General features: G+C 36.6%; 3 protein-coding genes across 6 annotated transcripts; 1 reads left to right on the forward strand and 2 right to left on the reverse strand.

Moving 5' to 3' along the window:
• The first annotated feature begins 1,701 nt into the window (after window positions 1-1,701).
• On the forward strand, window positions 1,702-7,001 carry PFC1 (Ribosomal RNA adenine dimethylase family protein). Of its 2 annotated transcripts, none has more exons than XR_016066348.1 (10): window positions 1,702-2,064; window positions 2,175-2,324; window positions 3,166-3,222; window positions 3,834-3,932; window positions 4,509-4,604; window positions 5,369-5,453; window positions 5,673-5,725; window positions 5,872-5,934; window positions 6,211-6,294; window positions 6,439-6,495. XR_016066348.1 is itself a non-coding variant. In XM_011093135.3 (10 exons), the coding sequence occupies exons 1-10, from the start codon at window positions 1,813-1,815 to the stop codon at window positions 6,693-6,695; spliced, it is 1,053 nt and encodes a 350-aa protein (XP_011091437.1). In that variant the 5' UTR covers window positions 1,703-1,812; the 3' UTR covers window positions 6,696-7,001. The 2 variants fall into 2 exon arrangements, 1 of the variants encoding a protein (XP_011091437.1); XM_011093135.3 differs by lacking the exon at window positions 5,872-5,934 and adding an exon at window positions 6,630-7,001 and having other exon boundaries at window positions 1,703-2,064; window positions 6,439-6,549.
• Window positions 7,002-7,104: 103 nt separating this feature from the next.
• Window positions 7,105-7,925, reverse strand: LOC105171894 (AP2-like ethylene-responsive transcription factor SNZ). The gene has a single exon (XM_011093154.3). The coding sequence runs from the start codon at window positions 7,722-7,724 to the stop codon at window positions 7,197-7,199; it is 528 nt and encodes a 175-aa protein (XP_011091456.1). The 5' UTR covers window positions 7,725-7,925; the 3' UTR covers window positions 7,105-7,196.
• A 180-nt stretch (window positions 7,926-8,105) lies between these two features.
• LOC105171905 (Protein kinase superfamily protein) lies at window positions 8,106-11,922 on the reverse strand. Of its 3 annotated transcripts, none has more exons than XM_020694565.2 (9): window positions 11,723-11,919; window positions 10,757-10,910; window positions 10,124-10,214; window positions 9,953-10,027; window positions 9,752-9,840; window positions 9,441-9,559; window positions 8,759-8,899; window positions 8,598-8,692; window positions 8,106-8,385 (listed from the first exon to the last, which is right to left on the reverse strand). In XM_020694565.2, exons 1-9 carry the CDS (start codon window positions 11,829-11,831, stop codon window positions 8,239-8,241), a joined length of 1,020 nt encoding a protein of 339 aa, XP_020550224.1. In that variant the 5' UTR covers window positions 11,832-11,919; the 3' UTR covers window positions 8,106-8,238. The 3 variants fall into 3 exon arrangements, with proteins under 3 accessions (XP_020550224.1, XP_011091467.1, XP_088738579.1); XM_011093165.3 differs by having other exon boundaries at window positions 8,598-8,674; window positions 11,723-11,907; XM_088882453.1 differs by having other exon boundaries at window positions 8,598-8,899; window positions 11,723-11,922.
• Between the last annotated feature and the right edge of the window lie 250 nt (window positions 11,923-12,172).

The raw sequence follows: 12,172 nt of genomic DNA on the forward strand, positions 1-12,172 counted from the left end.
GACAACTTATACTCAATGTGACCTGGTTTCATGTGAGGATGCTTTTACATTGACTGGCAACGTTGCTCTGTTAGGACAACATAGAGGCACTTCATTGAAGAGCCAATCCGTTTTAGGGACTCATCAACATGAACATACAAACACAAGTCAGTGTGTAAGTATGTCAGATAGTGAGTCATCTCGAGAACAACTAGCTTTTCTTTCAACACATGGTCTAATGACTGAAAATCTGGTCCAAAGCCGTTCAATCCTAGGAAACATCTCCAGACAACAGATTGTTGCCCAAGAATTAGGAATCTTGGAGACAACAAATACAGAAAAATGCAATATATCCCTCTTTGATCAAGATACGAAAACGCTTGGTAATCCATTGCAAGATCTATCTCAAAATGACTATTCATTGCAAATACCATCAATGCCCTTGGCTGTATTCCCTCGTGATCAAGATTTTTCAATGCTTCCATTGGAGACGTTGTCTGGGAATGATTTACTGGAGAATTCGATGCAATTTTTGGAGGGCATCTCACAGTCACAACCACCTTATTCTCCATCATCATCGTTTCCTCATCATATGCTCCATAGTTTAGATGAACTGCTTGACCAAGGGGGGATTGATAATGCTCCCATAGAAGGAAATGGAAGCACCTCTCCATTTGACTGCCAAAATTTTGATGATGAACTCTTTAGGCATGATGATTAGTTATCTTGCAAGAATGTGAATATTGAACTCTTTGTCTTTGTCTTTTCTCTTACTAGACACATTTTTAGTCATAGTACAAACTAAAATCATATCTTTAATTTTTTTATATTTTATAAATACATTGTTATAAATTTGAGCCGTTGATTCTAATTTAAATAGATATGAACTATTAATTTTATACATCAATATGAACAATTGATCTAAATAAGAAAATATATAGGCTATTGATGTGTTTATAAAATCTGAACCATTGAAATATATATAAAATAAGATCTAACGGTTCATATGTAGAGGAATAAGTTATTTATTTATACTATATAAAAAGAAAAAGCATTCCATTCTCACAAGTGACTGACATCGCTACACCAATTTTTTGTGAAGTCAAAATTGTCCTTTAACCGATAAAATAATTAACTTATTTATCTATCTATACTAATATATATATACATATATATAATTCCTTCATACTCATAAACGGTGGTACCAATTTTTGTTATGTAAAAAATGCCTTCGAAAAAATAACTAACTTATTCAACTTTTCAAAATTGACATTAATTAATATTTTTTCTTTCTTTTTTTTATTGATGTATATATTTTACTTTTATTTATAATGTATTTTAAAGTATGAAAAAATATTTATTATATGCATGCAAGAATGACATGCCACAACGACTAGTAAGAAAATTTACGTAAATCCCCACATACGGCACGTGAAGTACACCCCATAGTATAAGGGGTATTTTGCTTCTTTTCTAAAAATTCAAGGAGCTAAATTGTGAAAAAAAAAAATTCACAAGGAATCATTTTGCTATTTTTGGGTATTGGAGGGTAGATTGCAATTTGCACATTAAATAACATAGTACAAAATCAATTTAAAAAAACAAAAAAGAACAGAGAAGATATTATTCATGTGTTTGACTTATTATTAGAGGGAAATTGTCATAACATAAATGAAAATATGGTGAAATGATGACTCCTATAAATACCGTCTTCGATTGTGTAAGGGAAAATGATAAATGTCGTAAGTGGTCAAACAAAATTCAGTTGTGTTACTACTTCGAGCAAGAAAGGAAGTGTTGGACGGTCTTTCAGCCATCTCATCAGCAACAGCAATGAGACCGAGCAGCCTTCTGCATTCCGTCCCGCCATCCCTTCTTTTTCCCCACATCAGCAGTACTTCAACTTCACCACCGGCGCACGGTGGCCTCGCCGCAACTTCCATCGGCAAACTCCCTAACACAACCCTGCGTATACTAGCCAGCACAACCTCCAAAAGGAAATCCAAAAGGCAAGAAGATGATTACCACTCTACTCTTAAAGCCCTCAACTCCAAAGGACGTTTTCCTAGAAAATCTCTGGGCCAGGTGCGAAATTCTTCTATGTAATATTCATGAAATGATTTTCTTCACGTTCTTTCATCTGGGTTCTCTTAGAATTTTCTTGGTTTTTTTTTTTTTTGGTTTTTTCCTTTTAGCATTATATGTTGAATGCTTCTGTAAATGAGGAGCTAGTTGCGGCGGCCAATGTAAAAGAAGGTGATATAGTGCTAGAAATTGGGCCAGGGACTGGTTCTTTGACTAATGTTCTTGTGAATGCTGGCGCGACCGTTCTTGCTATTGAAAAGGTCTGAATTTTGAGGTCTTCGATTATATTTTTCATTGATCTGTTATGGGCATGTGCTACACTTAAGTTTTTCCAAATTTATGTATATTCTGTTCATCTAATGATTGAGCTTCGATCTATTGGAGCAACTGGTTCTGGCTGTCATTCATTTTCACTCAGTGCTTGAATTCTGAGTTCTTCGACTGAAGATTGACTTTAATTTCTTGCCACAGTTTCAACTTTATGCTAAAAATGTTTTTCAATTGTTGTTTTATGCATATTTTGTATTGTTGATTGAGCTTGGAGGTTTTTGTTCGGACCATCACTTTCTTTTGATTATTCATTGAGGGCACTACTTTTCACTCAGAAAACGAATTACTTTTGTGTGTTTGCAGAGGAGTTGTTTCCTTGAGTGTTGTGCAATAATCTCTCACTGGTTGAAGAGAGATTTGTAATTTATTTAGCTTGGACAAAAACAGAAATGAAGAATATAGAATAGTCACGGACGATGTCAAGTTCTGGGAATCACACTGTTGTTCTATGATATGAATTAGCGCATAAATTGGAGCAAACACACTGTTGTGGTCCGGACTTGTTACTTTGTGTTAAACACTTCACTATTTTTGTTCTTCATGCGGGATCAATAATGTTACAACTTATTTGAATAAAATTAATTCCACTAATCTGGTCATAATCCAAGTTGGAACTAAAATATTAGATTAGAGCATATTAGAAACCAATGAATTCACTTACATCCAAGAAGCATCCAAGTATTGAAGTTCTAGCGCACCTGATATTCTAATACTTTTTCTTGATTTAGGGTTCTTGCTCTTATGATTTCTGTTTGGAGTACAACTTTGCAGGACCCCCATATGGCTGCACTTGTGAGGGAACGCTTTGCTAGATTAAACCGCGTGAAGGTACTATGTTTCTAGTAAAATTGTCAAATGTGATATGATTACTTTTGCTTGATATTCACCTAAAATTGTGCTTGATTGAAATGTAGACTCTTGGTAGTCATGATGTAATAAAAAATTAAATATACAAATTTAAGTTCATAGCCATAAACCTCGTTCAATGAGAAGGGTTCCTCTGTTTCTCGAATCACAAACTTGACCAATGATCCAAATCAATCCATGAGAGCTGTTACTGAGTTTAGATGCTTGTGTCATTTTGCCTTATTAATAGTAATGACCAAAATTCATGCCTGAAATCCTTACTGATTGACTAATCTTATCTTTTTTTCAGTTTCTAAAACATATTCCAAATTGTCCATTCTTTAGCTCCATCTAATCTTCTGTTTAGTTCTTCCTCTGAGGAACTCTTTAGCTATAAAAAGTTGCATTCTCATCCCCTCCTCCTGTTTCCTCTATATAATCTGGATATTTTAGATAATGTTTATATATTCAACATAAAAGGGCAGGAAATGGGAGAAAGGAAAATTAATTGCCAGACAAACATGTAAATAGCATGATGTATGGTTTCTGCCGCGGCTTATTAAAAGTGCCGTTTGCTCCATTTTAACCTTTAGGTTGTGGAAGAGGATTTTACAAGATCTCATATAGGCTCTCATATGTCCTCAATATTGCAAAGTAAAAGCCCTCTAGATGGAACTTCATGCTCTGCAAAGGTAAGGAGTTACCTGTCAAGGAAATGACAGTATATAATTTATATTTAGTGCTTCTGTGTAACCAAATGTCTTTTTTATTTGTGAAATGCATAGAGAATTTCTCAGAACACATGCTGGTGTTCATGTGTTAATTCCTGCAATCACTTTAGCATTCCTTTGTTTTCTTGTTGATACTCTAAGTTGATGGTTTTATAAACAATCAAGTTTGCTCAAGTTTTCTTGTTTAAAAAAAAAAGTTTGTTCAAATTTCCACGTAATCCGAGGCTCTGACTAATTTTTGCATTTCTCAAGTCATTTGTCCGGGTTGGCTGTGCTTTCTTTTTATATATATTCATGATATCTGATCTTGATCATGTTATCATCTGTTGAAATATGGGTTCCCGTTGACATTTTTGCCTCTCAGAATCTAATCATGATATATACACATACCATGTGTCCCTCCATGGTACCAATTTTTGGAAATGCAGGTGCTCCGTATCCAAATTTTATGGAGTATGCTCATATCATAAAAAGACTTCAATATAGGCATTGGATGAATAACTTTTGTACTTGGGTTTCTTTTGTCCTTTGTCTCAGGTGGTCGCTAATATACCTTTCAACATAAGTACCGATGTCGTAAAACGACTTCTTCCAATGGGTGACATTTTTTCAGAAGTGATTCTTTTGCTTCAGGTATGTGATTTTCATTGTTAATAATTGATCTGCATAACTAATTTTGCACAAAAAATATAGCTACGATATGTAATGGAATTTCTGAGTGTGTTCTTGAATAGGCGGTGGGTATAGTTGCCTAGTTCTCGTTTCTGTAATTGGACAGAATGGCTCCAATTCAACTGGTTATAATTGTACCTTCTAGTCCTGCTATAATCCATATCAACATACATTGAACACGATGTTTATATCTGTTTGCATGAGTATGTAGTGCTTACTGGAGCTAGCTAACATTTTTATGTTCTATTATGCCTATGTTCTTTAGTTGCTTTTAATTATCTAAATTGTTTACGGTTAACACATCCTTGGTAAGTTAGGAATTTGTTATTTCTGCCGCCTATGATACTTGCAACCGGGGTTTTAGTGGATCTGAGATAGCCATCAGTTGTTACATAGTTCTTGCAGTTTCCTTAATTGACCATGCAATGACGACCCTCGTCTTTTCTGTTGTTTGTTTCATTTCATCTGTGTGTATTTGTATGTACATATTTATGTGAATGTATGTCAGGTGGATATTTGCTTGTGTAATGAATATTTTTCGTGTTGACATTCAAATATTTGTGCTGTTAATCATTGTTCATTTCCGTAGAATGTTGCTCATTCAGATAAATATTGAATGCAACAATAGGCTCCTTTGAATGGTGAAGATACTTTCACAGATCCATCTTATATCAGCTGTTTGGCAGGGGTACTGACATATCTTTACTCTGGCTTGGGATTTTCAGGATGAAGCGGCCTTGCGCTTGGTGGATTCTTCTTTGAAGACATCAGAATATCGACCGATTAACATTTTTGTGAACTTCTATTCAGGTATTACAGATACAGACTCTGAGAAAAAAGTAATTCAGAATTATGTCCTATTGTATCTGTTTAGATGGGAACTAGACGGTCCCAAGACAACGCCGTGCTTATAAGCTCTCTGATAGTTTGATTGCAATATACATATATGTTCGTCTCTTGTTTTCCTCTATGGTTGCTTCCTAGCATATGTTCGTAACCTGAACTTTTCCTTCACAAATTTACTTTCAGATCCTGAATACTTGCTTAAGGTCTCAAGAACGTATTTCTTCCCCCAACCAAAAGTAAGTTGCCTATTATACAATTCTGTTAAATCTAATTCATATCCATACTTATATACTCAGGTCCTTCAAAATTTTAGATCTTTTTCTACTGTGTGAAGTATTAGCTGCTCAGGTACACAGTACACTGCTGTTTCCAAACTTCTCAGGTTCATTTGGGCCCATTCACTACCTCTTTTACTGCAGCAAGAACACGTTTTTTTCAGTGATTGGTAAATTTTAATTTCAACAGTATAAGTTATCAAAACATAAATTATCTAATCATAGTTAAATTAGTAAAAACTTTTTTTGTTAAGGAGGATCGAAACTGGTTCTCCATTTATTCCCATTTTGCTTTGTGCTGATTCTTTATAGACTTCAAAACTAAAAATAACCTTGCAGGAGAAATATGGAAAAGTTTTAAAACATCAGAGTTCATGCCAAATACAAGAATAGCCTAAGCTCTTTCGCAGAAACCTTACTGATATTGTTCTTGCTGTTATTGCTAGGTTGATGCAGCTGTTGTTGCATTTAAACTAAAGCAAACGGTGGATTATCCCTGTGTTTCCTCTATCAAAAGCTTCTTCTCAATGGTTCCCTCTCATTTTATCTCAATGGATATAAATCTATTTGCTCTCTACATTAACTCAAGAGACGTCTTTTTTTATATGTAGAGGATGAAAAGAAACGCTTAGTAGTTATCTCTTCATAATGCAAACTTGTTTCTGCTATGTTAGGTGAATTCTGCATTCAATGGAAAGCGTAAAATGTTGAGGAAATCACTCCAGCATATATGCCCTTCCCCTGATATTGAAGCAGCTCTATGTGCTGCTGGTCTTCCCCCCACTGTAAGCTGCAGTTTTCTATCAACTTTTTACACCCATTCCACCGTCTCTGATTCTCTATTACAATTTGATTGTTCTTGCAGTCAAGACCAGAAGAACTCACATTAGAAGATTTTGTAAAATTGCATAACCTGATTGCGAAGACATAGCTGATCTGATAACAACTGGAGGATATTTCGTTCCGATGCTAGATTTGAATTTCCAAATGATGTCGTCTTCGTTGAAGATCGATGAATGAACTTGAAATGTGTGGAGAAGAATGCAAGGAGATAAAGATTACAGTAATGTGAAATGCAGTAACCAGATGTGTAAGGGGGGCTCGGGCTCAGTCAGAACCATTGTCTTCTTGCTGCCCCTTTATAGTATTTAGCATATACAGAGAAAGCCATGTAATGAACTCAAATTGATAACTTTGATGTAAATAAAAATGCAATTTCATCCCTTTTTTATTTTAATTTTCTGGGGTTTATGCTCTTGCAATATATAGTAGATGAAGAGTTTTTCCCAATAATTCCTCCAAAGAACTAGAGAAAAGATTTTCTTGACAGAGGCAGAGCATGAGTAATTTATCACACACATTTGCTGGTGTTTCAGCCTTTTATATGAATCAAATGATCTACAAATTGAACTGTGAAATTACAGGGTAATTTTCAGGCATGGAACTGATAAACTAGACCAAGAGACCTCAGCTTAGTCCCAACAGGATCAAACTCGCTGGCCGCCGCATAATTCTCATAGCTCCGCCACTGCTCCGCTGCCGAAGGAGAAAGCTGCCTCTTCGGCCTTTTATTCTGTATAAAACACTCCCTCATCCTCTCCTCAACTTTCTCAACAGTGGTGGCGGCCCTGGAGTCCTGCTCATCCTCATCATCGCCCACTTGCATGGGCTCACCGCCCTCATCATCCTCGTGGCCACCACCGCCCACGGCTGAGGAGACCGAGTTTTCAGGTGGGAGGATGGTGGATTGTGGGTGGTGCGACGGCAGCGGCGGAGTCGGAGGATGGTGGTGGGACAAGAAAAGAGAGAGATGGTGGTGGGCGGAGTGGAGGGTGGCGTGAATTTGGAGGAGTTGAGAGGGGTCGGTGGTGGCGGGGAGTTGCTTCGCCATTAGGGTTGCTTGCTCTAGAGCTGCTACCAATTCTCCTAGTACAGTTGATGTCTCCTTCTCCACCTCCATTGTGTCTGTGTTTGTGCGTTCAGTTTCTGTTGGTTTCTTGCAGATTCTTGTACTTGAGCTGTTTACATTGATCAAACAACTCTTCTTCGCTTTTCCTAAGGTTGCAATTGGATTAGGATTCTACTTCTCAAGATTTTCTGTTGAGGCCCATATCAATCCTTTGGCTTCGGCCTTTATAATTTTAACTTTCTTAATTGCAACTTAACTTCCTTTGAAATTGATGACTTCTCTATAGTGTGAAATAATTGCACTTGTACTCCATCATTCTATTTAAATTAAAGTTCAACCGGACGCACGAGTATTTGTCCTAATAGATTAATTTGTAGATCTCCATATTCCATAAGCACAAAAAAGAAAAAGAAGCGATTGTGGAGACTGAAATGGGATGAACAGCAAATTTCTTTCAGCAAGAACTACAAAAAAGGCGAAGTTTTGCATAAACTTCACATACAGAAGAAGAGCATAACATTTACAGATGGAGCAACCTTGGAGGTATAATGTACAAGCAGACATGCTAAACTTTCAACATTCTAAGATAGTCATCGATTATGGACATGGCAGATGATCGGTAACCAGAACCAAACAAGTTGTAGTGATTCAAGTAGTGGTACAGCATGTAAAGATCCCTCCTTTGTTCGAAACCAGGTTGTTTAGGCATCACCTGATACAACAACAGTTGAGAATTAGATCCCAGAATATACACTGTCAGAATTGGCAACCAGACATCTTGAATAACAAGTCAGAAACATCGGAACTAGAGAAATTAACTTGACCAAAGCCTTAACCTATCAAGACTAACTGAAAACATTCTTAATTTAACATTTTCAAGGGGGACATTTTATGCAAAAGAATTGGAAGAAAAGGTATAGCTACCTCAAAGTATGCATTGTAAAATGATCCTCCAAATCCAGCACACCACGACATTCCAAACTCTGCCTCGTTATGTCCATCTGCAAGACCAATGAGGCCTAAGTGGTGGTGGTTATATATCAAATAGATAGCTAAAACGTACAATGTCTCAGCTTCATACTTACAGTAGCAAGCTGGGTCAAGAATCACAGGATCGCCATTTTTGTCAGAGCTGATATTCCCGCTCCATAAGTCTCCATGCAACAAGCAAGGCTCAATTACAGCACCGTCAAAGAGGGGTGCCATGTTCTTCACAAGCCTTTGTCCTTTGGAATATATGAACAGTTGGTAAAACTTTGTCGTTCATATGAATAAGGAACATTTCAGAAACATATTGAAAGGATAAAACATCCTTATTGATGGATAAACAAGTTTTGTTGATCGTCAGAAAATTATCACCGAGTACATAAAAGTAAATAGGAAATGAAGTATTCATTATCAGTCTTTAAAACAAGTCATCGAGCACTTTAATTGCCTGAAGAGCACCCTTTTCAAATCAAATTTCCAGCTTGGCGAGTTGTATCGCGCAAGGCATAATAAAACTTTGTTTTATGAATTCTATGCATGGATATGGTCAACGGAATGGCAACTGTATTTCTTTGTAAGAAAAATCAAGGCTTTAAAAGTAATAATATAAGCTATTCTTTAAATTTTGATATAATTCGTGTCTATAATGGCATCCACATCTTATATGAGCATCAGCATAAAATTGACTTTAAAGACGGGCATTGATTATTGAATGAAGGGCATTTAGCTAAGGTAAACAAAGGCATCCTTTTCCTCCTTAGGAAATAAAAGAAAATAGACCTTTTTCATAAATTAAGGAATCGCCGTACTGTTGACGTGCCAACTTCAATTGGTAGCCCAACCTATGCACCCCATAGAATTCAATCCAGTCTGATGTCCATGTGTTTATCTGTGGAGTACTGCACCGAGTAAATTATCGGACTCTTAGTTGCAATAAAATGTTGAAAAAGGTAAACGATGAGTATATGTTGAGTTGATAGTGCCTAAATGGTTTCGGGAATGTAAACATTTTAATAGTATGCTGTCATTCTCTCTATGTGCTTAAAATGCATTAGAAAGTATAGTTCATAATTACAAGTGGAGAAAGTTACCTCCCGATTGTATTATCAACATCAAAACCAAATCCTTTTTCAGACTTTGCTGCTTTATGCATTTCAGCAAGCTTCCTTCCTAGTTCAGACTAAGCACTGGGAAAATGTCAAATGGCCGATTGGAAAATAACCACCAGAAAGAAATGAACATGAATGAAGGAGGAAATGAAAATTCGGGGAAGAAGAAGATTAGTTCCTCACTTGATTGCCCCAAGATCCACCAAATTCAATAAATTCCATGATGATGTATGATCCACCAGTTGGCAGAGGTCCAACCTAAATGCATGAGGAAACAGTTTTCAGCACACGAAAGTATGTAAAGACAAAGCCATATTAGACAAGTTACAGCAAGAAAGAAAATGCACTTCTTACTTTAAATGGTTTGGGTACACGGATAGATCGAGTTTCATACATAGCATTGAGGCCCAAAGCCTCTCCCTCAAACATTGATGGTCCAATACTCCTGATAAGCAATCAACATTATCAAATCAAACAGCTAGGACTTCCAGGAATTATCAATACTTTTACTTGTGATCCGTTGATTGTCATACCACGACACATCAAGAAATATTACCAGTTCACTCATAGTTCAAAAGCAGACTAAAGGGCCCCATGCACTGAAAATTTGAGAGGACTGGATGCACTGCCCCACTATCCCAGGTTGGGTATGTTCGCCAGTTTATGAATTCCAGGAGCATAGTGGTGAATTTAACGTCTAAAGATTTCAGAGAGTCGTGTTCCATTGAAGGCAAAACAGATGTACCATATTTAGACAACACATCCTGATAATAAACCAGTGAAGTTCTGGTAGTTCTGATAACCCACCAGTTGGGTAATTTATCACCAATCAAATAATTGAGTAAAAGAACCTCCCAAGTTTAGTACTGCTGAAATATCTTGAGTGTCAAGTGATGCAATGTCCAATCATTCTTTATCGAGAATACAAACACATGGATACAAAATCTGAGACTATTATCAAGTTCTATAATGGCTGGCTGCCTGTACCTATTAGTTTTAACAAAGAAGGAGCCTGCATCTGTGTCATAACGACTGGCACGATTGATACAACCACCACCAATTGAACGAATGCCAGTTATTTGAGTTGCCTTTCCTTCAGAGAGGATCCATTCACGAACTGGATCGTCACTCATTGATGCCACTGTCAATTGCAACTTACTAGTAACAAGAGTTTAACAAGACTTAAATATGAAATGCATTTATAAGGGGTAGTAGCAATTAACAAATGTTCAATCTCATATACCTATCTGAAACAAACCATAGATATTCCTATTCTCCAATTCACATTACCAGGGTAATCTCAGAACCAACCCGAAGTACACCTTTATGCAGAGGATATGTTTGAAATAAGACACTAAAAAAGATGTCTAATACCCACACGGGCAAAATGGAGAAAGAAGTACTAAACTTATCCTATTCCTCCAAGAAATTGCTGAACTGCAAGCAAATTTATGTCCTAAATGAATCCCATCCCATCTCAGGCTAAGTTTAACGGTAACAATAAAAAAGACCAAAAATCCAGGTACCTTTCATCAGCAAATATACAATAAGATGAAATGTTATATTTTTCCTCCATGATCAATTTTGAATAAATGTCAACACAAACTTATAAGAAACTTTAAACGAACCACAGAATAACTTCCCCCAATCCACTCCAGAACCGGCGCTCAGCAAAATTTTCTATCCTCCCACTACAATTGTGCAAGGAAAAAACAAAGGAATGCTCGAGCTCAAGTCCAGAAAAAACTTCAAATTTATAACAGAAAAATCCACCAACACATACAAAAAGCAAACGAACATCGAGGGGGGGAAAAAAAGACCACACTGATGTCGACTCATAACAAAACTTCAGAAGATAATTATTCGGGAAAAAAGATAGAGTCTTGATGAGTTCATTCTTTCTACTTATTTTCCTTTTTCCTTGTGGGGTGGAGTGAAATCATGAGCACATACCGGCGAGGCGTCTGGTTCTCGTGAAGGAGAATCGGAGACGAGGAGGCGGCGGAGAAAGAGAGGGAATGCAGGAGGAGAAGGAGAAAAGCCCGACGTCGGCCACCACCATCCTTTTCCTTCAACACTGCTCTAGAAACCAAGAAAATCTGCCAGCAATTGTGTGTCTGCTTCTTATTGGCTGTGATATATTTATCATAAGTCTTGATTTTTTTGAATGGCAAAAAATAAAAAGGTGATTTTAGAATCTTCTTGTTCAGTTTATTTTTTAACTTGCACTAAGAAAAGATGGGCTTTTTTTTTTAAGTAAAAAAGAAAAGAAAAAAGATTGGCTTATGTTCAGTCTTTGTGCATCTTTGGATACCATAACTGGCAATTTTTCTGTCCTGTCTACACATAATTTGAGGTACAGTAACATTATTTTTCATTTATGACCAAAGAACCCCTCTGTTT

This window comes from Sesamum indicum, linkage group LG1 (genome assembly GCF_026168435.1).
Source record: "Sesamum indicum cultivar Baizhima isolate 11 linkage group LG1, ASM2616843v1, whole genome shotgun sequence".
Taxonomy (NCBI): domain Eukaryota; kingdom Viridiplantae; phylum Streptophyta; class Magnoliopsida; order Lamiales; family Pedaliaceae; genus Sesamum; species Sesamum indicum.

What these genes read in the sequence shown, in the direction of transcription:
- PFC1 (XM_011093135.3), top strand. Translation starts at nt 1,813, where the DNA reads ATGAGACCGAGCAGCCTTCTGCATTCCGTCCCGCCATCCCTTCTTTTT. An exon ending in AAGTGATTCTTTTGCTTCAG is followed by an intron (nt 4,605 to 5,368) that starts GTATGTGATTTT and finishes TGGGATTTTCAG; the next exon opens with GATGAAGCGGCCTTGCGCTT. An exon ending in TCAAAAGCTTCTTCTCAATG is followed by an intron (nt 6,295 to 6,438) that starts GTTCCCTCTCAT and finishes CTGCTATGTTAG; the next exon opens with GTGAATTCTGCATTCAATGG.
- LOC105171894 (XM_011093154.3), bottom strand. Translation starts at nt 7,724, where the DNA reads ATGGAGGTGGAGAAGGAGACATCAACTGTACTAGGAGAATTGGTAGCA.
- LOC105171905 (XM_088882453.1), bottom strand. Translation starts at nt 11,831, where the DNA reads ATGGTGGTGGCCGACGTCGGGCTTTTCTCCTTCTCCTCCTGCATTCCC. An exon ending in TTCTTTGTTAAAACTAATAG is followed by an intron (nt 10,215 to 10,756) that starts GTACAGGCAGCC and finishes ATTGCTTATCAG; the next exon opens with GAGTATTGGACCATCAATGT. An exon ending in GTTGATAATACAATCGGGAG is followed by an intron (nt 9,560 to 9,751) that starts GTAACTTTCTCC and finishes TACTCGGTGCAG; the next exon opens with TACTCCACAGATAAACACAT.